Source organism: Mus pahari, chromosome 19, assembly GCF_900095145.1.
Source record: "Mus pahari chromosome 19, PAHARI_EIJ_v1.1, whole genome shotgun sequence".
NCBI lineage: Eukaryota > Metazoa > Chordata > Mammalia > Rodentia > Muridae > Mus > Mus pahari.
This window is the reverse complement of record NC_034608.1, coordinates 42899390-42926395: the sequence shown is the minus strand read 5'-3', so window position 1 is coordinate 42926395 and position 27006 is coordinate 42899390. Positions and strand designations below refer to the sequence as shown.

General features: G+C 46.3%; 3 protein-coding genes across 4 annotated transcripts in view; 2 read left to right on the top strand and 1 right to left on the bottom strand.

Annotated features, from left to right (window-relative positions):
- Nucleotides 1-9365, top strand: part of Plekha2 (pleckstrin homology domain containing A2) — a 59988-nt gene extending 50623 nt beyond the window's left edge. For both annotated transcript variants that reach the window (XM_021219582.2, XM_029532137.1), the window contains exons 11-12: nt 4878-4955; nt 5503-9365. In XM_021219582.2, the coding sequence (XP_021075241.1) occupies nt 4878-4955; nt 5503-5865 (441 nt within the window). In that variant the 3' untranslated portion in view covers nt 5866-9365. The remainder of the gene's footprint in view (nt 1-4877; nt 4956-5502) is intronic.
- Nucleotides 9366-9654: 289 nt separating this feature from the next.
- On the top strand, nt 9655-22956 carry Htra4 (HtrA serine peptidase 4). Its single transcript, XM_021219649.2, has 9 exons — nt 9655-10166; nt 10518-10617; nt 11356-11560; nt 14849-15043; nt 15456-15488; nt 17642-17756; nt 18109-18166; nt 18522-18617; nt 22538-22956. The coding sequence occupies exons 1-9, from the start codon at nt 9683-9685 to the stop codon at nt 22701-22703; spliced, it is 1452 nt and encodes a 483-aa protein (XP_021075308.1). The 5' UTR covers nt 9655-9682; the 3' UTR covers nt 22704-22956.
- Nucleotides 22957-25055: 2099 nt separating this feature from the next.
- The window catches only part of Tm2d2 (TM2 domain containing 2), a 5520-nt gene continuing 3569 nt past the window's right edge, over nt 25056-27006 (bottom strand). The window contains exon 4 of the mRNA XM_021219303.2: nt 25056-25751. Within this exon, the coding sequence (XP_021074962.1) occupies nt 25538-25751 (214 nt within the window). The 3' untranslated portion in view covers nt 25056-25537. The remainder of the gene's footprint in view (nt 25752-27006) is intronic.

Here is a 27006-nt window from a genome sequence, read left to right as displayed (position 1 = left end):
CCAGGAATAGCCACTACAATAGTGATTTCTTATATTAGATGCAATGTGGAGTCTGGGGCCTTATCCATACATCTGCCTGTGCATAGCTGGGGTCCATTGATCACCATTTGAGTACATTCTTCTTACCCATCGTCTGTACTCATGTTTTGGAAAATACTGCTCTCACTGAGCTGTGCTGATCCTTGAAATGTTGACATATGTGATTACGTAATATTTTTAAAGTCACACTCATTCATATCACTGGCAGAGTCTTTGCGTATGGAAGGATGTGAGCTCATGCAATGAGAGGTGAGTTTTATGAAATTGTTTTGCTTTAGGAGCTCAGTGTTGGTTGTTAGCAAAAAGAAATGATGGTATTCCCTTGGTGTCACCGGCTCATATTTTGATACAGATTCTGCAAAATACCTGCCTCTAAATAAACTAGACTCGTAGTTTCTGTGTCAGTGACTTGTATTACATAACCACACTTCCTGGGAATGGCTCTTTTGCTCCCACAGTTTGTTCTGTAGGGCCAGAGGTTTGTGTCCACTGAACGCAAGTGACTTTCTTACCTGAGTCCTCAGTCATACATAGTGTGTCTGCATGAACCTTCTGTCCATCCTCAGGAGCTAGGAGAGTGAGGCCAGCAAGCAGGGCAAGGCAGAGAGAATGACCCGGATGTTAGATGTTTGGGCTTAGGCTTAGGCTCAAGCTGTAGCACTCTTTTCGATTCAGGAGAAGCAGCTGTGGTTGATTAGGTATCTCTGAGACACTGGTGAGCAGTAGCTAGCTGGTGGTGTATCACTTGACGCTCCATAACCCGTGCCTCATCTCTAGTCTGTCCACGAGGAGACAGAAACTTCAGGGGTAAATGGACCATTCGGGATCATAAACACAGTGAGTTATGGGGCCAATTGAGAGGTACCTGGTACTCAAGCAAGACTTGCTTGTGTTCAGAATGGCCAGGCCCAGAACCTAAGCTGTAGAGCAGTGGTCGGTAAACTTTCAATGCTGCAACCCTTTGATGCAGTTCCTCATATTGCAGTGGCCTCCAACTAGAGCATTCTTTTGTTTCCACTTCATAAGTGTAATTTTGCTACTCTTCAGAATCCTAATGTAAATATCTGATATGTGGGATATCTGATATGTGACCTCCAAAGGGGTCATGACCCACAGGTTAAGAACCACCATGTAGAGGATGCAGTGTAGTGGACACAGGGGAGGGAATGTAGCCACCACCAGAAAAATCTGCCTTTGTCCATCCAGCTTATGGCCACTGGGTATGTTGGATAATGGATCACAGTGTCCAGAGCCAGGTAGTATTCAGGCATCAAGATGTGTGGAGATGATGCTGCAGCAGCCTCGTTGTTAGGTAGATGTTTCTAAGTTCTGAGCAAGCATTCAAGATGAGAGTTCAGAGCTGGGATGCAGCTGATGGTGTAGCACTTACTTTGAATGTGGAAAGCCCTGGCTTCAATGGCCAGCACTCCTCCAAAGATAATTCAACCTCCAATCCTTGGAATACAGAGCAAGGTTTCTCTCATTAGAACCATGACGGAATGGTCTTCAGCTCGCATGTCAGAGCCACACTGCTGTGCCAAGACAAGATCCACAAAGGAGATTCAGAGTGCTGCGCTAGAACTCTTGGACAGTTACTTTGTAACTTAAGTCTCTAAGGTGAAGGGTACCACCTAAAAGTGGTTCTCAGCCCGTGGATCATAACCTCTTTGGTAGTCAAATGATTCTTTAATGGTGTTGTCATTGGAACTATCAGATATTTGCATTGTGATTCATATCAATAGCAAAATTACAGTTATGAAGTAGCAATGAAATAAGTTTATGGTTGGGGTTTCACTGCAACATGAGGAACTGTATGAAAGGGTTGCAGCATTGGGAAGGTTGAGGACCCAGGATCTAGCACTATGTAATGCATAATTTATACAGTCATCCATTTGGAGGCCCTATCTAAAGATGGGATTGGTTCATTGGGAAGGGATGAAGTTGGGAATCAAAGGAAACAGTAACTGCTGGAGATTTAGGGGTAATGGCAGTAGCCAGCAGTAGATCTTGGATGTCTTTTATTGGTGTCTGCATGTGTGTAGTACCGGACTCATAACTGATACTTGGAAGCTCATTGGACTTCAGTCAAACCGCTGATTGAATGAATTCATTTCAAAAGTTTGTCCCTCTCTTCTTACAAACTGCCATCAAGGACAGAAACCAGAATGCACACAAGACCAGGGCAGGAAGAGAGCAAGGGACACATGGCATTTCCCTCTCTCTCTGATCTGTGCTGGTCACGTTTTGGTTTTCTAGGAAGTCACCTGGGCTGGTGGGCCTCAGCTCTGAAATAATACTACTTTCTTGTATGGAATCACCAGCAACATTTGTTTTCTATTTGAATAATATTTAAAAATGACTGTATGTATGTGTTGTATGTGTTCATGTATATGTAGGGCTCGTGCCTGTGATGTATATATGGGGCACATGCCTGTGATGTATCTACAGAGGCCAGAGGAGGATGTCAATGCCTTTTTCTATTGGATGTCTGTCTCTAAAATAATTTTATTTGATATGTATGAGTGTTTTACCCCCACAAGCATGCCTGCATACCACGTGTGTGCCTGGATCAAGTGCATCCAAAGTGACAGACAGCTGTGAGCCATCATGTGGGGGCTGAGACTCAAATTTGGGTCCTCTGGAAAAGCAGCCAGTGCTCTTAGCTGCTGTCTCTCTAGGCCCTTCACCTTCTTTCTTGAGACAGTGTCACACGTAACCTGGCTCTTGGCATTTTGTCTAGGCTGGCTGAGCAGTGAGCCCCCAGAATCCATCTGTCTGTCCCCTCTGGGGTAGTGCAGGCTTTTATAGGTGCTCAGGCTTTACACAGGTCCTGGAGACTCAAACTCGGGTCCTCTTGCTTCTACAGCAGCCTTCTTCCCCACTGAACTCTCTCATAACTGAGCCCCATAACCTCAACTTGGAAATAAAAAATGTAAAAACAGTGGTTAAAACTACTGAAGGTAGTTTATAAAAGTAAACTTTATACTTTCATAGTATATCAATTGCAAATCTGCTTTCTTCATTACTTTTTTTTTTGTTATTGGTAAATTCAAAAATAACCCTTTCTCTACTGTATATGTTACACTGTTTGTTCCTTTTTAAATTTTGGCTCGCTGCTAAGTCTAGAACCCAGAGCTTTGCCTGTGTTAGGCAAATCCTCTCTCTGAGTCCCAGCCTCACCTGTGATCCTTTAGGGTGGATATATATGAAATTAGAAGAGGAGAGCATTAGTTAGATAAGTCCATAGCTGTGAAATATATTGTGTTTGGAGATGTCTCACTACCTAGCCCTGGCTAGCCTGGAAATCAATATATAGATAAGGCTGGTCTAGAATCACCTGTCTCTACCTCCTGAGTGCTGAGATTAAAGTCATGTGTGGCCATGCTGGGCCGTGATGGTAGAATTTCAGGTTTATTTGCTCCCCTCTAACCACAGAATAGTAAAAATTGCAACCTTACTAATACATAGAGGGCCCTGTGGCCTGGGTGCTATTCAAACAGCAGAACTTCACAAGTTACTTAGTTCTCCATTAGGTCTGTCTAGGGAACATGCTAGCTTTCATTCTGCTCTTAGAAAAAGTTTGGATATCTCATTCTCACTGCCTTCTTTAGATGAGGGATGCATTTGTCTGTTTTTTGTTTTGTTTTGTTTTGTTTTTTGTTTTGTTGTTGTTTTGGTTTTTNTTTGTTTTGTTTTGTTTTGTTTTTGAAAGCTACTAGAATTGTCAAGTAACCAGAAAGAATCAAGGGAAGAGCAGGCATAAATAAGTTATCGGGTAGCAGGTGTGAGAGGCGTGCACCACGGGTCATCCTTTTTAACCTAGTGCCGATGTGTGGCACACAGATAACCAAGGGATGATGGGAAGGGATAGCATTGCAAGCACTGAGGGATAACTAGAAACACGAAATCCCAATGAAAACCAAAGCGGCCCTGTTTCATCCTCCTAGAATTCAAAGAGGAGTGCTTTGGGGTATGGAAAAGTACAGTTGCGCGCGCACGCGCGCGCACACACACACACACACACACACACACACACACACACACACACTCTTTTTGTGCTCGGGTGGACAGTTAAGGGAAAGAGCTCCTTCTGATTTCCCTCTGTAACTGAGTTCACTTGCGTTCTTCCTTCCAGCAGCTGGGAGGCGCCCAGAGATGCTGCCTGCAGGAGCCAGGCCGCCTCTGTCTTCTCTTTCCATGGAGAGGCTGCTGCCCCCTTGTGGGGAGAAGTGGATATTTCTAGGGGAAATGCTTTACTGGGTTCTGCTGTGGTGTTCTTCTTCTGCTTAGTTCTCACTCCAGGGGTGAAATTTCAGGGCCGACCCAAGTAGCTTGTGTTCTGAGAAAGGAGCTGTACACATGGTGGTGTACGCTTTGGGGGTGGACTGCAGAGGGAGTTCGCTTTACTAGAATTTAAAACAGGAGTCTCCTGTTCAGACAATTATGGGAGAGACAAGGTGGGCGGAGTCTAGACCAGTGTCAAACCTGCTGCTGCTGCTCTCAGAGCCTCCGTTTCCTAGGAGTCTGGAGGGGTTGTGTTGTTTTTCAGATGGGGTGCTGGGTTCAGTTAGAAGATGGAAAACTAGGCTGTTCGCTAGTTTATAACCCCCTCTGTCTTCAGAGCAGCTTAGCTCTGAGCAGTTTTAGTTACTGGGAGTCAAAAATGAACTTGGCAGTGGGGGGGGGGGGATGTCTTCCAAAGTCTGCAAGGCGCTGGACTACATGGCTTTCCAAGATCCTTTTGAACTCTGATGTGATTTTGATGAACTTGAGCCCAAGACTTGGAAGCTGATGACACGTGCCAAAAAATGTGTGTTCGTGTTGTGGATGTTTTGCAGGCGGACAGCCCTGAGGACATGCACAGCTGGATTGAGGGGATCGGAGCAGCTGTCCAGGCCCTGAAGTGCCACCCTAGGGTAAGTCACTTCCTCTCTGTGCTGCAGTGTCAGCTTAAAGATAAATTATCTTCGAACGGGTCGCGTTTTATTTGGTTATGTAGGCAGGCAGCCAGGCCTTGAAAGCTGGCTTACTTGTTTTTCTCTCTCTGCTAACGGGTACATTTTTCCCCTCCTTTTTTTTTTTTTTTTTTCCCCCCCCCCCGGTTTTTTAGTGGACATGAAGTCAGGCTGGACAGAGATGTGAAGTTTCTGATGTGTCCCTACAAGTCCAGCATCAGTGCGGAATGAGCTCTGCTTAGTATCATTTTAAAATTTATGTATTTATTTATTTTTTTACAATAGGGGGTCTCGCTGTGTGGTCCGGACTACAACCTCAAGCCATCCTCCAGCCTTAGCCTTCTGGGAAACGGGGACTGAAGGTGTCCCCGGCTTCCATACACTTACTTGAGTCTGTAGCCAGTGTCCCTGCTTGAATTGACTACCCTGGGTGGGTACTTGAGACTTAGAGACAAACATGGTAAGGAAAGTCCCTTACTTTGTTGTTTTCTACTCTTTCTGTGTTTAGGAGCCGTCCTTTTCAAGATCCATTTCTTTGACTCGACCTGGAAGTTCCACCCTTGCAAGTGCGCCTAACTCCATCTTGTCAAGGAGGCGGCCACCGGCAGAAGAGAAAAGAGCTCTCTGTAAGGCCCCCTCCGTGGCCTCCTCCTGGCAACCCTGGACACCTGTCCCCCAGGCTGAGGAAAAGCTGTTGTCAGCGGAGCGTGCCCCGGAGGACTCTTTATTCATGCCTAACCCTGGGGAGAACATAGCTACAGGGGTGCTGGCAAGTTCTCGAGTCAGGCACAGGTCGGAGCCCCAGCACCCCAAGGAGAAGCCATTTGTATTCAACCTTGATGACGAGAACATACGAACCTCTGATGTGTGACATGCGATATGCCCGTTGTGTGCAGGAGAGCCGGGGGCTGTGACTTATTTTCTCTGCCATGGTAGAGGACAGAGGCTAATGGCACTCACAGTGGAAGGGCCCACCTAGCTGGCTTTAGTTTTGTTGTTATTGACACCGTTTATGTAACTGGAGAAAGCCACTGGGTCAGACCCACAGGCATACTCCATTACCTCTTGAATGTCCCCTTTCCCCAGGTCTCCTAGTGACGGGTTAGTTTCCATACTTCCTGTCTAGAGGAGGCAAGAGTCCAGTTTTACCCATAAGCTTTTCCCTGTTGTATTTCTTTTATAGTCTTGGTTTTGCACAGGATCTCAGGCTAAGAACCGCTTTCATCTACCCCTGTTTATTGGCTGAAGTCTGGAGATGAGGCAGACCGTTAGCATCCAGACTGACAGGCATCGGGTGAGACTCAGGTTACACAGTTCTGATTGGGATCCATCTGAGAGCGGTCCTTAGACTCTGGGGAGTGAAAGGTGAATTTTGGGATATCTTCCCCGGGGAAGTTCTTTCAGGACACCTCCCAGGGGAGCAGACAGGACCTCTTGTGAGTCATGAGGGCTAATTAAACTGCTAGAGCCACTTGTGGGAATCATGCTGTCCTTTTGATGCTCCATGACCCCAAATGACATAGACCTGAGTGACGGAGCCACCAGTCTATTTTCTGTGTCCTGTCCCGAGGATGCGGTTATCAGGGTCACATGTTATGATTGCAGAGACCAGAACAGAGGCTTCCCTTGAAACTGAGGTGTGTGTGTGTGTGTGTGTGTGTGTGTGCGCGCACACACACATGCGAGAGAGAGAGAGAGAGAGAGAGAGAGAGAGGACGATCTCTATCTCAGAGGCTTACATTAATATAAAGCAGCTACTGAGAAGAGATGGATTTTGTTTATTGCAGTAAGCATCTTTGATCCATGTTTTCCAGACAGGAGAATGACTCTTGACACAGTGAATCTTGAATTCCTGTCTCACAGCTCTTTTATAGCTGGCTGACTTTTGTGTAATGTTAAGTGCTTGTATATTGTGCAGTCTTCTGGCCCACTTACTCTTTGTTTTATTGCGTTACCTGTTAAGTGAAGTCATGCACACACCAGGTGGAAATCCAGCATTTGATAAGAGCCTATATATACACTCACTAGTGAAGAGACTTAAATGTGATTTTTCCCCCAGTACTTACATGTTTCATGGAATAGAAACTGGGAATAAAGAAATTGAATCAGAGGATGAATTGTTGGCTAGGAATTTCCTAGATTCTAGAGGAGTTTAGAAGATTAGATTTCCACCCAAAATGTAGGGTGTGGCTTTTCTACTGGGCACGATACTATTTCCAGTGCCTTCGGGGTCATTTCTATCAGCCTTCAATGAACTGTGCTACCAGAAAATTATGGCCATTTCCTACAGGGAGAGAGGACATGGCTCATTTTTGTCTTGTAACTTTTATCTGCTAGGTAAATTAACCCCGTTTTAAATTAGAAATGTGTAGCTCTAAGAAGAGACTAGGAGGCATTTTTTATTTAAGCTAGTTAGCACTCTGTGTCCATAGTTAGTGCAAAAGGAAAAACAGGCATAAAGCTCTCCTGGGTGAGAGGACGCATGATCTTTCAAATGTGACTGTGACCCTGAATCTGGTGCCACACTGAAGACTTCTGGGCTCCGTGTGTGGGAGCTGTCCCCCACTTTAAGTCTGGCCTTGTGATCCTGATGAAAAGAAAACCAAACAAAAATCAATGGGCTTCTTTCTCTTTCTGTGTTCATGATCTTGTGTGTCTCCCATCCCCTAAAAAAAATCTTTTGTGTGTTTTGGTTTTTCAGGGTTCGGGGATTATTTATTTATGACTGAGTAAGGTTACAACCTACTTCAAAAGTCAGTGCCCTTTGTCTCTGGTTTCAGCTTAAAATCTTCCCCTAGAAAATTCTTTGGCTGCTCAACAGAATTGCTCAATGTGAGATGAGGAACGAAGGAAAAATAAATCAGGAACTCCTGGAGGGCCTTGTACATGCCCTGGCTCACGGAAATGATGTCATCTTTTGGTGTTTAAATTGCAAAATCTGTCTGTCCCTCTCTTAGAGACTGTTTGCTTGGTAATTACTGCTGCATCAACGGGTCGTTACAGAAAGTCGATAGGTTTCAATACATACTTGAGATCATATTAGATTAAATACAATGCAGTTTATATTATGTAAACACAGGAAAAGTATAGTTTCAGTGACCCTAACCAGCCCATACATGAGACTCGCAAGTTAGAACATTGTTAATAGCAGTGCCTAGAAAATATAATTATCTTTGTGAAGCCTCAAATTATTAAAGTCTTAAATTATTAAATTCTTGTTTCAGAATTCCCCTTCTGTCTGTATTTAGGGCCAGTTTTATACACACACACCCCTTTAAATTTGTTTTTGCTAGAGTCTTATTATAGAGTCCAGGGTGGCTTTGAACTGGTAATCCTCCTGCCTCAGCCTCCTGAGTGCTTGGATTACAAGTCTGTGCCATCCTTTCCAGCCTAGGACAGTATTTTAATGTGAGCCAAAGACGGTGCATAAACTTTTAGTTTTCAATGTATCCCACAGACCTCTGTGAGAGGATAAGGTGTAGTGGCCTGTGGGTTTTTGGTTAAGCATAGACTGTGGATAAATCAGAAGGGATTTCTGGATTATAAAAGATACTGCATTTTCTGTGTGGAATAAAAGCAGTCTCTGGGGTTGGGTCCTTCTATAAAGCTTCGAGGGTATTGTTCTCTGTAGCTGAAGTATGCCCCATCCATTACTCTTAAATGGTTTGACGGACTTGCTTACCCCGGATCAGGTGATAATTGACACACACACACACACACACACAAAAGCGTGTGTTCTTCATTCTACGAACCACGTTGAGGATAAGGGAGACTGCAGACTGAAGAGGGACCTTTGGTCAAAGCAGCGGAGTGACAGCTCTGCTTCCAAGTAGAAGGCTGCCCTCCGGGAAGATTTAAGGTCCATCGTCTTAGTTTACTGGAAGCAAACTGGTTTGGTTTGGTTTCCCCCTTTCTACACAGGACTAAAATGACCCTCTGAGTAAGCAGTGGGCCGGTAAATGAGCGGTGGACTTGATACTTGTTTTCAGTGTCAACCAAATAAACAGCGTTTTTAGAAATTAGGCTTCCCATGTCGCCTGTTTAACCTCTCCCCCCCCAACCCCAAATCTGTTTTCCTCAGTCCCTCGTTCTCTCTGTGTGTTATTGCCTGCCGGAGTCAATTATAGTCACTTATACCAGGTAGGCGTTGAATCAAGGGAATATTTGGCAAAAACACACAGTGTGACCCCTGGGCCCTCTGTTTATGAAGGTGTGGCATGCCCTGTTTGAGCTGTGAAACACCTCCTGCAAGCACTGAGCTTAGTGCATGGAAACTCCAGCTTCTTACGTTGTATGAGCTCCTAATTGGTATGTAGCAAAGCGTCATTTTCCAAAAACTGGTTGGTTGCTTGTTTTTAATAAAAACATGTGAAATAGGAAATCTGGTTGTGTTTTCCTGGTCAGATCTCGTGGCCGTGGGTGGGTGGTCACGTTTCTCCCGTGTCCCAGGACTGGTTTTTGCGTGGACCCCTCCCTTCATGGCTTAGGGGTGGATGGCCCTTGTCCTGGGATGGCATTGGTGGTGGGTGATATATGGGTGTGTGTGTGTGTAGAAGTGAGCCAGACTCTGACCTTTATAAAGTCCGAAGGCTGGCAGAGGCAGCATCCAGGCCAGGAAAAGAAAAGCGTTGCTCATTTTAGTCCGGTTGTGAACTGGAAAAGTAGAATCGACGAGGTCAGGGAGCAAGATGAGCTTCCAGCGGTTGTGGGCTGTGCGAACACAGTTTCTCCTGCTGTGGTTGCTGCTACCAGCCGTGCCTGTTCCGTGGGCCAAGGCCAGGAGGTCCAGAGTCTCGTTGCCCTGTCCCGATGCCTGCGATCCCACGCGCTGCCCGCCTCTGCCTACCTGCTCGGCCGGCTTGGCGCCGGTACCTGATCGCTGCGGCTGCTGCCGAGTGTGCGCCGCGACCGAGGGCCAGGAGTGTGGCGGGGCGCGGGGCCGGCCGTGCGCCCCGAGGCTGCGCTGCGGCGCCCCGTTCTCCCGGGAGCCCTCGGGGGGCGCGTGGCTGGGCACCTGCGGCTGCGCAGAGGGTGCGGAGGATGCGGTGGTGTGCGGCAGCGATGGGCGCACCTACCCCAGCCTGTGCGCGCTCCGCAAGGAGAACCGAGCTGCTCGCCAGCGGGGCGCGCTCCCCGCCGTGCCAGTGCAGAAGGGTGCCTGCGGGGACGCAGGTGAGCGGGGCGCGGGCGAATCCCCGACACTTCTCTTATTTTTCAGAGGGAGATGAAGTGAGTGCTCTGACTTCGCTCGCTCGCATACTGGGTTGGCCTTCCTTCGCCATCTCTAGGGATTCAACCTGTTGTGGTTGTTCCTGGTGCTCTTGCCTAGTTAATGTGGTCTCTTTACTGGCTGCCATGGGGTTTCCCTTTCTCCTTTTCTTCCCCCTGGTAGGACAGGGAGGGTCCTTTCATCTCCTAGTGTGGAGAACCTGCAGAGAAAGAGGGACGGGGGAGATGCTGGCGAATTTTGAGATGCGACACCTGCATCCAGGGACGCACTCACCGTGGACCATTTATTCACAGGGACTACAAGAGCAGGGCGGCTCCGGAGAAAGTACAACTTCATCGCCGCTGTAGTGGAGAAGGTGGCGCCATCTGTGGTCCACTTGCAGCTGTTCCGCAGGTAAAGGTCCCATCTAGGGCCAACTACTTCACCTGCTGGCTGCCGGTTTTCTGACCATTAAAACCCGCTGTGAAGAAACACAGATTCCAAGAGTTGGCTGGGGTGTAGGTGGGCAGTAGAACTCCACGAAGCGTGCAGGAGACCTGAATTGCTAAGAGTTATTTCGCTAAAGAGCAAAGAGCCAAGCGCAAGGATTCTGGCTTCTACATTGAAGCTACAGCAGTGCATATTGGTGGCTGGTGTTTCTTTCTCCCCGGTATCCCACAAGCAAAACTAAAGGCGTTAGTAGTGAGCATTTGGTGGTCTTTGTTTAGCCTTAGCCCTCGCTTGCATTCAAGGAAACCCAAATGGAGAACAAACTTAGTTTGTTCTGAGTCACAACGCCAGTTGGTAGTGGGAACTAAGAGCTAGAGTCTGGCGCTGTGGCAGTAGTGTGAGCACAGGGTTAGCACCAGGTTTGGCCTGCTCGCAGCAGATGACAGACACACAGGTTCCCACACTGATCTAAAGGAGGAAACAACATCCTGGACACAGGTCTCAGTTGTGTTCAGAAAAGATGGCCAGGACGAGCTTCAGGCAGCTCACAAAGCACACGGAAGTGGGTAAGGCAAGAGTAAATGCGCGAGAAAACTCCTGGAAATGTAGCTGGAAATGAAGCTTCCCGTGACTCTCACAAACAGGCTGGATTCCCTGATTTCCCTGCCCCTCAGCTCACACTACTGTCTTGTTCCGGAACAGATCACCTCTCACCAACCAGGAAATCCCTTCCTCCAGTGGCTCGGGGTTCATAGTGTCTGAGGATGGGCTCATTGTCACCAATGCCCACGTCCTCACCAACCAGCAGAAGATCCAGGTAGAGCTCCAGAGCGGGGCCCAGTATGAAGCCACGGTCAAAGACATCGACCATAAACTGGACCTTGCACTGATTAAGATCGAGCCAAATGTGAGTACCTGAGAGAGCTGCTGAGTCAGAGCCTTCACATTTGGGGGTTCATGCTGGAATTCTTTTGTACTTCTTCACTGTGCCATTTCTTTGTATGTAGGGTATATGCCTGCACCCTGCCAGTCAGAGGCGGCGGCTGCTGCTTCTCCTCCTCTTCCTCCTTCTCCCTCTTCTCTTCTTCTCTCTCTTTCTCTTTCTCCTCTTCTTCTCCTCTTCCCTCTTCCTTTTCTTCTTCCTCTTCTCCTCCTTCCCCTTCCTCCCTTCTTGTCTTCTTGTTCTTCCCCTTGTTCTTCTTTCTCCTCTCTTCTTGTTCTTCTTGTTCTCCTTCTCCCCCTCCTTCCTCTCGTTGTTGTTCTCCTCCTCCTCTTCCTCCTCCTCCTCCTCCTCCTCCTCCTTTAAGACCACACTGATGAGTGATGTGGAGATTAAAATCTACAGTATCACTGACCCTCATATTCCCTCAAACACCTCCCTCCGCACTTCTGCCCCTACCTGTTGTGATTCCAATCTCTCCTCAGTAAATGAAGAACTTACTCCCCGAAGCCTCGGTGGTACAGACTCCGGGTTCTCTTCTCGTAGCTTCTCCCACTTTCCTCTGGCCCCCATCCCTGGGCAGGACAAGTGACTTAGTTGGAATGTATAGGAGAGCCCAGAGTGAGGGCAGGGATGGAAGGAAAAGCCCAACCTCAAGAAAAGGGATGGCAGGACACAGCATTGTAAAGTCAGGGTTCCTCTAGCTCGGGTAACCAACAGGACTTGGTATACAGCAGTGGTTCTCAAACTCCTTTTGGTCACGACCCCTTTTGGTCAAATGACCCCAAAAGGGTTCCATATTGGATATCCTGCATATCAATCAGATATTTACATTATGATTCACAAGTAGCAAAATTACAGCTATGAAATAGTAATGAAAATAACTTTATGGTCGTGGGTCACCACAACATGAGGAACTGTATTAAGGGGTTGTAGCATTAGGAGGGTTAAGAACCACTAGTTTAGGGGCTGGTGAGATGGCTCAGCAGGTAAGAGCACCCGACTGTTCTTCCAAAGGTCCTGAGTTCAAATCCCAGCAACCACATGGTGGCTCACAACCATCCGTAACAAGATCTGGCGCCCTCTTCTGGAGTGTCTGAAGACAGCTACAGTGTACTTACATATAATAAATAAATAAATAAATAAATAAATAAATAAAACAAAACCCACTAGTTCAGAGGAAGGGACACAGCTCCTCCTAGTCCCCAGGAAAGGAGACCCTGCAGCCTCATACTCCCACCTTTGGGAACAATGCTTCATTGTTTGCCCCTCTGGCGTGGGTTACAGGGTCCGGCTGGACCACATCCTCCTCTGGCCACGGCTGCTCTGCAATAGGGCTGACCTGTTGCAGGGTGGGCTCCTTGAACTGCAGGGACAACGTCTCCAGCCTCCCTCTCACTCCGTTCTTGATATTCATGTACTTTCTCTTGTGGGCCTGTGCCAGGATCGCTGCACCCCCTCTCTTCTGAAGGTTCCCTGTTTCTTTTTAAATCAGTTTCTCCTCTCACCTCTGCAGCGGGGGCCACAGCTCACACAACTCTTGAGACCGAGTTGCAGAGCTTCAAAGCGCCAAACACTTTCCCAAACAGAATGCCCAGGTGCCCGCCCCACATCAGCCTGGGCGCACCCCAGCCTCATCCTTGGCTTCTTTAGCAGCTTGCTTTCCACTCTGGCCACTCTAAACTGTGGTCTACAGTAACCACCTTGTCACAGAACTCCTGCCCTGGTGGGAATGGGCAGGTCTTGTACACGTCGAGTACTTGTGACTCCTAGCTTGTTTCCAGGCTCATCCATAGGACTCTGTAAGTGTAGTCAGGTCCAAGGGTCCACCCAGTGTGACTCCAGTCTTTTTGACCCATCGCTGCCACCAGACAGCAGGAATGAGAAGTCTGAAGTCAAGGTGTTCAACCATGGTGAACTGGAAACTCAAACAGGAGCCTCATGGGAGGAGACCTGGCTAAGGGAGCCGCTCCCTCTTCACGTTTTTGCTTTGTTTCCGGTCACCCATCAATATGTTCTCAACAATCTCCATTAATTGTCTAGCACTGCTGCTCCCCACTTTCCTCGTTTTCTGTCCTATGATTTCTTCTTCCACAGATGTCTGGCTAAATCATTTGCAATGTACTCGCTGTAGCAGTGTAACCAGAAGAGGGCATCAGATCCCATTACAGCTGGTTGTGAGTCACCATGTGGTTGAGTCACCATGTGGTTGCTGGGACTTGAACTCAGGACCTCTGGAAGAGCAGTCTTAACCACTGAGCTATCTCTCCAGCCCCTGCTAAGAACATGTTGAGCTCCTTCCTTGCTGTAGACACATGGTCTGCACCTGGGGCTCGTTAGAAATCCTGGATCCAGGATCCACCCAGATCTACCAGAGCATGCATTCTGATAAGCCCCGAGGAGTTCTGTGAACACAGTCCAGTTTGCAAAGTGCTATTCTGGGTGATCTCCATTCTGTTGGTGACTCGGACAAGAAATGTTTGAGCAGAGACAGGGCTAAGTGAAGCTCTAATGCCGGCCATTTCATGATCACTTATAATAGTTTCTACACAACTTCAGTTTATACCTTATTTTATTTTTAATTATGTGTATGTGTTTGTGCAAGTGAGTGTTAAGTGCCCATGGGGGCCCGAGGAAGAAGTTGTATTCCCTGGAGCTGGAGTTAGAGGTGGTTGTGGACTGCCCAATAGAGGTACAGGGAACCAAATGTGGATTCTCTGGAAGAGCAACTCTTAACCTGTAAGCCAGCGGTTCTCAACCTTCCTAATGCTGCGACCCTTTAATACAGTTCCAAATGTTGTGGTGGCCCCCGACCATAAAATCACTTCATTGCTACTTCAAGACTGTAATTTTACTATGGTGTTATAAATTATAATGTAAATTTCTGATATGTAAGATATCTGATATGTGACTCCTTTGGGGGCGTAATGCACAGGTTTTGAGCCACTGCTCTAAGCCATCTCCCTAGAAGCTAGAAGCACAAATTTCAATCTTAGAGATGATCTTGATTATCTTAACAAAGGGAGAGTTTGGTGGGACCTGAGTCTGAGGAAGAAGGAAAGCAAGGACCTGTGCGCGTGCGCATGTGTGTGTGTATATATATGTGTGTGTATGTGTGTGTGTGTGTGCGCATGCACGCGTGCATGCCTGTGTGTGCTGGTTCAGGCCAGTGTCACCATCAGCAGATATGATATTGCTTGTTTGTATTCTTACGTTGCCCTCTTTCTCTTCTTTGCTCCTCTCGGGCATGCGCAGACTGAGCTTCCAGTACTGCTGCTGGGCAGATCCTCTGACCTCCGGGCTGGAGAGTTTGTGGTGGCTTTGGGCAGCCCATTTTCTCTGCAGAACACCGTGACTGCAGGGATTGTCAGCACCACACAGAGAGGCGGCAGAGAGCTGGGACTGAAGAATTCAGACATAGACTATATCCAGACGGATGCCATCATTAACGTAAGTCACTCTGGGAGTCTGTTCACAGCCCAGAAGAGACCCCCAGGATGTAGCAAGAAGACAGCTTTAGAACGATCTCTCTTTTCCCTTGGGTTTTTTGAGGACACTCAGAAGTCAACCCTAAGGCAGAGAGAGGTGTAGCTGGATGCTCTGATGCTAGCGCTAAGTGTTTGATATAACCAGCACCACGCTCAGGGCGTGTTGCAGAGGTCGCTACTGTGATACAGTGCGGGGGGTCCTTTCGCTTTGCCCTGTACCCACCCCAACTTTAGGATTAGGAAGGTAAGGGGCATGTTTTTGCCTACCATGGAGAAGCACGCTGCTCTGATGAAACTCATTAGGAACTATGTATAAATGATGTGAAGGAATGTATCGGTTTGCTAACTGATGGCTCTTGTCAATTTGCCTTTAGCACGGAAATTCTGGGGGTCCGCTGGTGAACTTGGTAAGTGGCAGTTTTCCTTTTTGCTTCATATTTCTTCCTAACTTTAAACGTGTTTTAACATCTGTAAATGTAGACAGTCTCTAGAGAGATTAAGGAATGATGTCTTTTATTATGGGGTCTCTAGGAAATAGCTAAGGAATATTTTAGAGCCCATGAAGGGTTTGTCCCGTTGGCATGGGATTTCATGTGCCAAGGGCACTGGATCCCTGGCTATGGCTCACGTCAGAGTTGTCATCTTTTACATGCTTCCTGTTGCCATGGGAGAAATATCCAGATTAATCTCAGGCTTAAACCAGAAGCCCAACTGTGCTATGTTGGGTATGTCCTTGAGAACCCCTTGCTTTTACATATGAACAATTCCTCATCAATACACACTGATTATATAATTCTGGAATTTTAGTCTTCACCCTGCTCACAGATGACAGAAAAGCTATAACCAGAACCCGTGGTTCTGCTGAGCGCGTCATCATTAATTTAACCACTGCCTCGCCTGGGGATGCTGCTCACTTACATGTAGAATACATGTAGAAGCATGAGCACAGTTACTCTCAGGCTTGGGCTTCTGAAAAGCCCTTGAGCCTTTACTTCCTTTTCAAATATAACCCAGGCCCCCAATAGTCCTGGGATGGAACCTAGGGCCTTGTACCTGCTGGGCAAGCACTCTGGCACTGAACTGCGTCATCGCCAACAGAGTGATTCCTGTCTGCACTATATACGTGTGTGTGTGTGTGTGTGTGTGTGTGTGTGTGTGTGCCCATCTTCCCAACAAGTTTGTAGAGCAGGCCCAGGATATAGAATTTCAGGCCACACTCCAGAATTTCTAAGTTGCCATCTGTATTTAAATATGACCGGAAATATTATTTTTTTTCTATTGTTCTTGTTGCCTAAGGATGTCTAAGGAATGTCGAAGGGCATGAGCAGGAAAGTGTTCTCTACTTCGCAGCACAGCTTAGCTGACCATGGCTCATGAAGGTCAACTGGTTTTGATGAACAGTTCTACTCAAGTATTGCTGACTAGCAACAATCCAACAGCTTTTGTCTTTTTGATGTTTATTTTTAGCTTCCTTTAAGTAATAAAGAGGGAAATGCTTCTTGTGGGGGGTTTTAATTAATTAATTAATAATAATAATTTTTTTTTGAGACAGAGCCCTATTTGGCTTGGAACTCAATATGTAGTTGAGGATGACCTTGAACTCCTAATCTTCTTGCCTCTACCTATCAAGTGGTAGGATTTTGGTGTGTGTGTGTGTGTGTGTGTGTGTGTGTGTGTGCATGCCACTTTGGTATCCTGTGTTTCTTATTTGTATCAAAATGTAAACTATAGCTCACCTTTAAAAATTAATGTAATTTACTATAATAAATAGAGCTAGAGATTAAAACTGTCATGGGGTCCACTCAAATCCAACATAAATCTGTAAAAATTACTCAAACACCAGGTCAATGAAGAGGACAAAAAATGTATCGTAATTAAGCTGCCTTCGGGTCAACCAGGGTTGCAGAACAGACTCGGGAGCTGAACTATGACCCTGAAGAGACATTGTAGAGCACGTTTAAAGGATGAACCATAGAGGGGGAGCTGGGTGGGCTGTAGCATTGTCCAATTGTATCTAGACAAGGGGTTGAGTAAGGGAGTTTCCATCAATGAAGATAGGAGGTGGTTCCTGGGCCTGGGAACATGAACTTAGTTTGACCCTGCTAAGCAAGATGGAACAGTTGTCCTTGAGATGTCTGGACTCAGACAACTGTCTCCTTAAAAGTTGTCTCTGAGATGTCTGGACTCGGATAAGGGCTTCCTTACAACAGAAACAGTTCAGCTATTGGGAAGTCCCCAGCTCCCCTAGGGCCTGGGACCATGGAGCCTGAAAATGAAATGGTGTTACGTAGAATACGTTTCTTTTGCTTGTTCCCAACAAAACTACTCCATTTGACTTTTTGAGCATGAAGAAAGTGTAACTTGTGTCTCTGTAAGGCACCACTCCCTTCCCTGGTCACTCTAACTGCCCTGGAAGAGGACGTGTGCTGCTGCTCCCTAACGAAGGCGTGGGCTTCCTTTTGCCCCTCCTGTCTTGACCCTGTTTTCCCCTGCTTGTCCCTATGTGGCGTGGTTCAGCTTGTAGGGCACCATGAGGTAACACCAACTTTCTTCTTCCCAGGATGGCGATGTGATTGGTATAAACACTCTGAAGGTGACTGCAGGGGTCTCTTTTGCGATCCCCTCTGACCGGATCAGACAGTTCCTGGAAGACTATCATGAGCGTCAATTGAAAGGTGAGGGGTTGGGAAGATTTAGCCCCTCTCATGGATGCTCCCACCTGTTAGAGCATGGCTTTTTTATGGTGTCAAGTAACTGGCTCTCAGATCTGTAACAGGGGTTGGGTGGTCATATCGGGGGATGTAGCCCAAAACTCAGTCTGAGAGATTGGCAGAAATGCTTGTGTTGTCCAGCTTTAGAAACGAACCCATTGGCTGCAGATGTGTCTGTGTTGACCATGTCATGGACCCTGAAGCAGATGGTATACAAGACCGGATGTACTAACGAGAGATTCTAGGTGGTCTCTCAAGCTGTGCCAAATGGACAAAAGCTCTGCTGTGAGTTATACATCATGCTTTCCCTTTTCAGGAAAGGCTCCTTTGCAGAAGAAATACCTGGGTCTTCGAATGTTGCCTCTCACTCTGAAGTAAGCCTTGGGTCTCCGAGGTGCAAGCCATCACTTGACAGACTTTGGGGCTCCTTGTGACCACTGGTTCTGTTTGTTGCAGGGCTGTGTCTCCCTCTGCCTGTACCAGAGTCTTTCATTCTGGTTGTACAGAGATGCAAAGCCTTGGCCTACGGTTGAGGGGTGTGTGTGTGTGGTGGGGGAGAGACAGCATACAGCAGGGATGGCTTATGATTGGCTGGATGGGATTTGCTTGGGTGCCTGCCAGTCTCCTGCTAACCAGATGAGGAAGAGATAGGCTCTGTGCCTCCTAGGGGAAATCTTTTTCCAGGCCTCAGGGGATTGCTATGTTTGCTAACCTTCAAACTGTTCCCAGCCTCCTTCAGGAAATGAAGAGGCAAGATCCAGATTTCCCTGATGTGAGTTCTGGAGTTTTTGTATATGAAGTGATTCAGGGATCAGCTGCTGCAAGGTAAGTGAAGACCTGGCCTTTGCCCAGCCTCTTGTGTTGTGTCTAGGCATGCACCCATGCTAAGCTCTGAGCAGTTAGACGTGAGTACCAGCGTCTTGCTCGTGACCTATCCACACTGTACACCGAGCTCCTGAACGCTGGCCAGTATGACTCAGTAACTCATCTTAAAATTTTATGTGATTTTAAATGGAGAAAAATGAAAACACCAGATACTGTGGAAACCATTTCCCTTTTCGTTTTCAGGATTACATGTTATGTTAATTATTGCATTGGATAAGATATCAGAGCATAGTGACAGATTGGGCATGTGCTCTGTGGATTTTATAGGAAAGTGCAAAAATATTTTTCAACATTTCCAAGTATTTATTCTGTGTTAAAACTGACAAAGTCTTAGATGTATTGCATTAAATCAGATGCACAATTAGAGATCATTTTAACCTGATTTTTTTTTAAAAAGTGACTACTATAAATTTAAAGTGATCCATGCAGCTTGTATTGCATCTGCATCTGTAGTGAACAGTTGTGTTGCATCTGCATCTGTATTGGACGGTGCTGATGGGGCCTCGAGGTCATAACCTAAGTTAAAGTTAATTTTGCTAGGAATTACCAAATTAAACCCCTCTCCTCTTATCCAAGTGAGCTAAGCTGTACTCTAGCCCCTGAACACACTCCTTCAGTATTAGTACTTATTACTTAATAACTAACTTTTATGTTATTATTAATGACCTATATGTTAATTATATATTTGACATATGTTTTCATGTATGTGTATATGCATGTGTGTATATATGCATGTATGTGTGTGCACGTGTGTATGTGACAGAGGTAGATACAGAATGCCTTCTTCAGTCACTCCCCTCCTTATGTTTGAAGCAGGGTTTCTCACTGAACCTCAAGCTCGTCAATTAGGCAATACTGGCTCTCCCCACAGTGCCAGGGATCAGCCTGTCTTTGCCTCCCCAGGGCTGGGACACCGGCATGTGCCTTACATCCAGCTTTAAAAAAAAAATATGTGTGCTGGGGATCCAAACTGACCTCATTTGCTTGTATGACAAGAATTTTTCTCTTTGAATTTACTTTGAATTTTTGAGGCATGGTCTCACTGTATAGCCCAAGCTAGCTTGGAACTTGTAATCCTCTTACTTCTGTCTCATGATTGCTAAGGGATATAGTCATGGGCCACAATGTCCGTCCCCGTTATTCAGTTATTAATAACTATTGACACATAATTAAATGATTTGAACAGTTCAGTCATTTTTTTCAGTCAATAAATAATGGGAAGGATTCAGCGTGTCAGAAGCCTTAGTGCACAGTAGGTCTGAGGTGTGAACTGCTGTGGCTCACACCTGTGTCACTAGATCAAGGGCTGGCACAGCTCTGTGGATGGCTTAGCAGCTGTTCTCAGCTTTGCTTCAGAATGTTTGCTATCAAGGAGAGGCAGCTTGTTCTGCAAATGCTATTCTCCTGGGCTCCGCCCTTTCTGTGTTACTGCTCAGTGTCTTTTTTTTTTTTTTTCAAGAGCTCAGCGATCTGTTTAGCAGTTGGCAACTCTTGTAGACCTGGAAGAAATTACAGGTGCCGGCGGGTTAGCATAGCCGAGTGTCAGGCCTCCTGCTCCTGAATATGACATGCCATATGGTTTTCTAGACTCTCCGGATCCCTACCCTGCCCTGCGCCTCCCTTAACTCTTTATTTTAATTTTTTATTCAAAGCCAGAGAGCTCAGCTCCATAAGTTATTCTCAAAGTGTGGCATGCTGTAGCAGTAGCCAATCAGAAAGGCAGGCTGGAGTCCCACCCCTGAATTGGTCTCCGGACTCCCCTCTCTGTGGTTCCACCTCCCACTTGCTGGGGTTAGATGTGTGCGCTATGGCAGATAAATCTTCCTTCCCCCATCTCCTGCTTTTCTTCCTCCGCTCTTTCTTCCCTCCTCTCTCCAACTTCTCCTTACTCTATTTATTGCTTTCTGGGGTTCAGATCCAGGGCCTTGTGTGTGCTAAACGTCTATCCTAGAACTAGGCTACATCTCTAGGCGTCTGTCTTCCTGTTTAACAGGATTCCCAGGCAGGTTACACGCACTTGGAAGCAAGATTTACTGCTGTAAGCCTCCGACAGCCCAACATCCACCCTTGCTGGCTTTCACCCATTGGTATTTAATAACCACTAATAATTACAGTAACAGCAGCTGGCACTTAGGGAAAATTCATTATATCCCGGGCACCAGAGTGTTTTTACAGAGTCGTTTGAGGAGTCTTATGACACAGTTCTTGCTTTTACGGGGAAGCAGCTGGGCTGAGCTTCTCTGAGGTGAGAGAGGTGCACCCTGGCCAGAAGAGGAATTCTCAGCATCGAATCCCGCTTTACTTGAAAGTTGTGAGACACGGGCAGAGACCACTTATTCTGTGTGAGCCTGCTTCCTCATATTTGGTGCACAGTAGGCCCCAAGCCCTCAGTACAGCTTCTTTCTTGTTCCGTTACCCTGGTTCTTGACTGCTGAGTTATCGTTTTTTCTCGGCACAGAGTCCGCTGAGTCACCGCCCGCTACTGTCCTTGTTCCTAAGGCTTTCTGGCATTCAGCTTTGTCTTTCCTTCTTTCCATGGCCCCCACTGCATTACCTTTCCATCCCGCCCCACCTTTGGTGCTGGCCACAGAACTAGAGACCAAGTATATGCTAAACATACCCTCTACCACTTAGCTCTACCCCTGGTCCTTCATTCTTCAAACTCCACATATCTTGGGAATCCACTCACACTGTCATTGTTTTCTTCTTGAGCTCCCCATTTTCCTTAAATAGCATCTCCTGGATTATTTAAGTTGACACCCCTCTTTTAGCCAATTCTTCCTTTTATACAATCACCCAGCCTGTCTGGGTTTATTGCTCTTGGCTTTTGGAACTGGATCTAGAACAGCAGTTCCCGACCTGTGAGCTGCAAACCCCTTGGTGTGTGTGTGTGTGTGTGTGTGTGTGGGTGTGTGTGTGTGTGCAAATGACCTTTCACAGGGTCTCCTAAGACCATTGGAAAACACAGATATTTACATTATGACTCATAACCAGCAAAACTGCAGTTATGAAGTAGCAACAAAAATAATTTTATGGTTGGTGTCACCACACCATGAGGAACTGTATGAAAGGGATGCAGCATTAGAATGGTTTGAGAACCACTGATCTAGAATATATATTCTATGCGAGGTCAATGTGTTGAAGACTGACTAGAACTATAGCCTCGAGTCACAGCTGTAAACATCTGGACTTGGAAGCTTGAGCGGCTTTTGCTTTACTGGGACCATAACATCTGGGACACACAGCAGTTCCAGGAACTATGGGATGGGCTGTCCAGTCAGATTCATCTGAGCACAGCTTCCTGGGGAAAACACTGGGCTTGGCAGCATTGCTGGTGAGTCTAGTCATGCTGGAGGCTAACACCAGCCAGAGATGAAGAGAAGTTAAATGTTAAAGTGTCCATTCCAAAGAAAACCCAATGCCTGAGAGGACTCGGCTTCCTCTGGACAGGAATATTATTGCAAACACAGGATCACTGTCCTCCAGCTGGCTTCACAGTACATCCTCCAACAGTCCTTGCAGCTAGAAGGGTTGAGGCTGGTCGTGCCTTCTTGGTTTATATGTCCAATGGTCAGCAACATGGTAGGGCGGTGTGGGGATGGGAAGGAATCAGACAGACAGACAGACAGATACCAAATGGGGATGAGTAGAAGTCTTCTTAAGCTTTCCTCCTCTCTCCTATTTTTTTTTTTTTTTTTTTTTTTTTTTTGTAGTGTAGCCCTGGCTGTCCTGGAGCTCACTCTGTAGACCAGGCTGGCCTGGAACTCAAAGAGACTCACCTGCCTCTGCCTCCCGAATGCTGGGATTAAAGGCGTGCATCACCGTTCCTGGCTTCATCATCTTTTCTTTCTCTTCCTCAGCTCAGGGTTGAGAGACCATGATGTAATTGTCAGCATAAACGGGCAACCTGTCACCACCACAACTGATGTCATCGAAGCTGTTAAGGACAATGACTTTCTCTCCATCATTGTGCTCCGAGGAAGTCAAACCTTGTTTCTGACAGTCACACCTGAAATTATCAATTAAGTATCTGACTTTGAGAAACTGGCTAGCGAAACCTGGTTACATTACCTGGTTTCTATCGAAGACATGCCAGAGATGGCAGGGTCCTCTGGAGATCAAGAAAAATGGATGCTTTAAATGCAGAAGTTCATGTTTGTACACACACACACACACACACACACACACACACACACACACACACACACACACGCATACTCTCTCATGGATCCTGAGGTTGAGAGAGCTTTTCTGCTGCGAAAACCTAACTCAAGTGGAAACAGCTATGGTGATCTGATAAAAATTGATGACAGTAAGAACTGGCGAGCAGGCGATTCCTAACTAAATCTTGACAGGATACTTTAGTTACCTCCTATACAGCCACAAACTGATGTGTCACCCACACGTACACATAATTACCTACCAAATAGTAAGAACCTGAATCTGGAGTAAAGAGGCAATCACATTTTAAATAATACCCCTTTGTAGACTGAATTTCCCAGGTAATATCCACTTTGGGCCAGGGTTTGTGGATAGAAATGCCATCACCTATAAGACATCTTGGAGCCGATGACATCAGACTACCACACCAGGAGTGTGGTCATTTTGGCGGTAGAAACAATTTCAGCCCTGCCATGTTTGAGGATGTCTTCTATTAAAATTTTTTGAACCGTTTACAGACTTTTTACTTAGATTCTTTCTTTTAGTGAAGCTTACAAACACTTGGAGATTTTACATAGTAAGCAGTGGTAGGGCCTGCTAATGGCTTAAGTGGTTTATTTTGGGTAAGATTTTAATTGTAGTTTACTGTCTTCCAGACTTGAGAGGGTGCTGGGGATCAAACTAGGGACCAGTGCACACTAGGCAAGGCTCACCATTGAGTCTTCCAGAGGTTTTTGTTTTTTTAATATGGTGTCACTGGGTCTCCTTAAAGCCTACGTGAATCATGAGGCGTGCATTTTCAAGGAGGTGTAGATTCTTCACGATTAATCTAAAAAGTTGCCTAAGTGTATAGAAATTATGAATTGAGACTTCCAGTTGTTATTGTTGTAAGCAGAGTTGACGTTATTATGGCTTTCAAAGGTGTTTACAGTTGTCATCCCTAGCAACATGAGGACAGTGTTAACCTGGGGTGCTGAGGCAGAGACTTTTAAGAAGGGTTCTACAACATGTTGTGTTCCCAGGTCTGGTTTCTGTCAGCTACTGTGGGGATGGACGTGGAGCAGGTCTGCCCTGTCTCTAGAACCTGTGGCCAGCCGAAGGCCGGGCCTCCCGACCTGCCCCTGCCCTCTGTTATACTTACTAGTTCTTTTTACTTAGGTTTCAAACCACCATACTTGACAACATTTTCTTGTCTTCCCAGTGACTTGGGAATGCAGAAGCTTGACCGTCTCCATCACTATAAAACCTTCTCCTGTCATGCCTGTATGGAGAGAATGCGTTTTCTCCTCACTCCCCTAAAGCATCCTGATTTGACCCTAGCAGTAGCTTTTAAGTAGGCATACATTTTTCTAAGTTTTCTTTCCAAGGGCATAAGCTTCCTCATTTTCATTGTGCAGGAAGTATTATAGTTACTTGTGTACAACCTTTTTTTTTTCTTTTCCCTTTTGAAGACATGGTCTAACTATACAGACCAGGTGGCTTTTAATTCATAAGACATCTACGTGCCTCTGCCTCCTGAGTGCTGGGATTAATGAAGAATATGACAGCTTATGAAGTCTTTTTGAATCAGCCTCTAAAATGTGGGGTCTATAAGTTGGAAAATACTAATCTTAGGTAGGACAAGTCTGTTAACCCATACATATTGACCACTGTTGGCTTTCAGAACATAGTTGGAAAGAGGAAATTACCGTCTCTAGAACACGACAACAGTCTGGTTGGGCTCAGTAGGATAGCTGTATTAGACTCACACTGTTATGACCAAGTATCTCACAGATGGCGGCTTAAGGAGGCAGGCTCTATTTTGGCCACAGGTTTAGAAGGCTCAGTCTGTGGTTGGCCGGCTCCACAGCTTGGGCAGAACATCATGGCGTAAGTGTGTGAGGGATCAGACTTTTCATCTCAAAGTGGACAGGAAGAGCCAGGGCAAGTTGTAGCCCCACGATGACCCCATTCCCCAGTAACCTACTTCTTCCAACTAGGCCCCACTTCCTACTCTTTATCACCTTTCAATATCAGTACCATAATCCACTGATCAGATTGGTCCTCAGGATCCACTCACGTTTTAAAAGCTGGCAATCAAGCCCCCAATACCTGAGCGGGTGGGGGTGGGGGTGGAGCATCTCATATTCACACCATAACTCTTTCATTTCCAGTGCTTACCCTTCAGCAAAACCACTTTTTGAGTCTCATTCTCTACTGAAATACTCACACAGCAGGCTAGGTTTTAAAACTTTATTCTGCAATTTAAATTCTCAGTCAGAGTTTCGGTGTGTATTAAAATCCACAGTCATTTCTACATCACCTGAAGACTTCTCACTGGCGCAGCTTCTGATCTGTGCATGGAAATTTAGGGTCACGAAAGGCTGTGAATGGATAAACACTCACTTGGTTTATCCTGTTGGGTCCCCCTGCTCCAAACGACTGAAGAGGCAGCCACACAGGAACATCACTGACAATGATCTCTGGAGAGAAGTCACCATCTTTGCTCTTTGAGATTCTGTATGCGAGGAAGGGTACGACTGGACTCCACAATACTGCTTGTCATTCTGGTTTGCAAGGTTAAGATTTGGGGTGAAAAACTCGGTCGGTCCTTCCTCCAAGAGAGGATGGTGATGCTCAGAGGAGAATTCAGAGCTTGTAGTAATGATCTTGACAGCCAAGCACTGGCTTTCCTTGCTGGCACAAGACAGCAGCAGGGCTTAGTAGACAGTGCACCAGTTGCTGCCATCACTAGGCATCAGCCCCCCAGTGATGAGCAGAATAAGATCGACGAACCACCAGATCCCCAGTCCTCCAAGTGTTAGCAGCTTCCCAACTGCTGTTCCAGTGTGTCCCAGGCAGAAGCGGTCGACTCCGAAGCATCCCAGGAAGAAGGAGTAGAGAAGCGTGGTTATGAAGTAGTGTCCAGTGTACCTGGAGAAGGGAGGGAGATGGAAACTCAATGGAACATAATGGAAGTGCAGTGGCTGGCTGTGGTGTAAAGGCCTCATGCCAGGGTTGGGCTTGCTCCTGATGCATTTGGTTAGGAGTGGCTACTAGGGAGTGTGTATGGAGGGAACACAAAAGAGCCTCAGGTAAAGAGGCCAGACAAATAGCTTATGGCATTCAAGGCTCCTAGAGAGGAGGCAGGGCTGTTGCCCTGCTAGGAGGTCTGAGAAGAACATGACAGTCAGAAGATAGGAGTTCAGGATAGATCCAAGTCACAACTTTGCTGGGGATTTTGCAGATCAGCAATTTAGGATTGGCTACTGGAATAATTTCAGCAGCTTTAAGTGTGGGCCTCAATGGCTTGACACTTGACCCTGGCATGATTAAGGCAAAGGAGTAGTCTCCTGGGGCTGACTACCACCAGATGGCGCAGGACATTCATTCACATATTAAGCACATGCTCCTAACTAGGTCCTTTAATCACACTAGAATTTTCTAGTCTTGGGATGTGCAGCTCTCTCCCCAGCCAGAAACGTAAAACAAAGTTAACTATGTTATAATAGACTCTTGTAAGCACCTCCCTATCTCTAGTTGGTCTAGACCTTCCTGTTGGGGAAAATATTTAATCTCAGTCAGGGGCTTCTACCCCACCTTTGATCATTCAGGTCCTGCATAAAAGACACACAACTTTTATTATTTATAATAAGCTTTAGAAAGCATTAAAGCTAGGCAGATATCTACCCTCTATGCTATTATGTTTAGTTCCCTGCCAATAACTCGACAATATGATTTGCCATGTCTGTCTGGGCTGCTCATAGATCCAGCTGGCCAGTCCTCATGGCCATGATTTCAAGATTCTTACCCCATGGTGTTTTCTCCTTTCTCCATCTTTTCTCTCCTCATGGTTCTCTGACCCCAAGTCTGGGAACCCCAGACCCTGCCTGTGTCTCTCCTGCCCGGCTAGTGACTGTTGGCATCTTTATTTAATCAACAATTTTAAATTAAGGAGCAAGGTCACATTGTACCTTGAGGATTCTCTGAGATCAACCAAGCCTTGGGGGTCACTATTTAGCATTACAATACACAGCCAAAGGCCAAACCTAAACACTTCCTAATTCTTTCACACATTCACACATTAATACAGTTCCTCATGTTGTAATGACACCCTCCCCCCCCCCCCCCCGCACAACCATAAAATTACTTTCATTGCTACTTTATATCTGTAATTTGGTTACTGTTA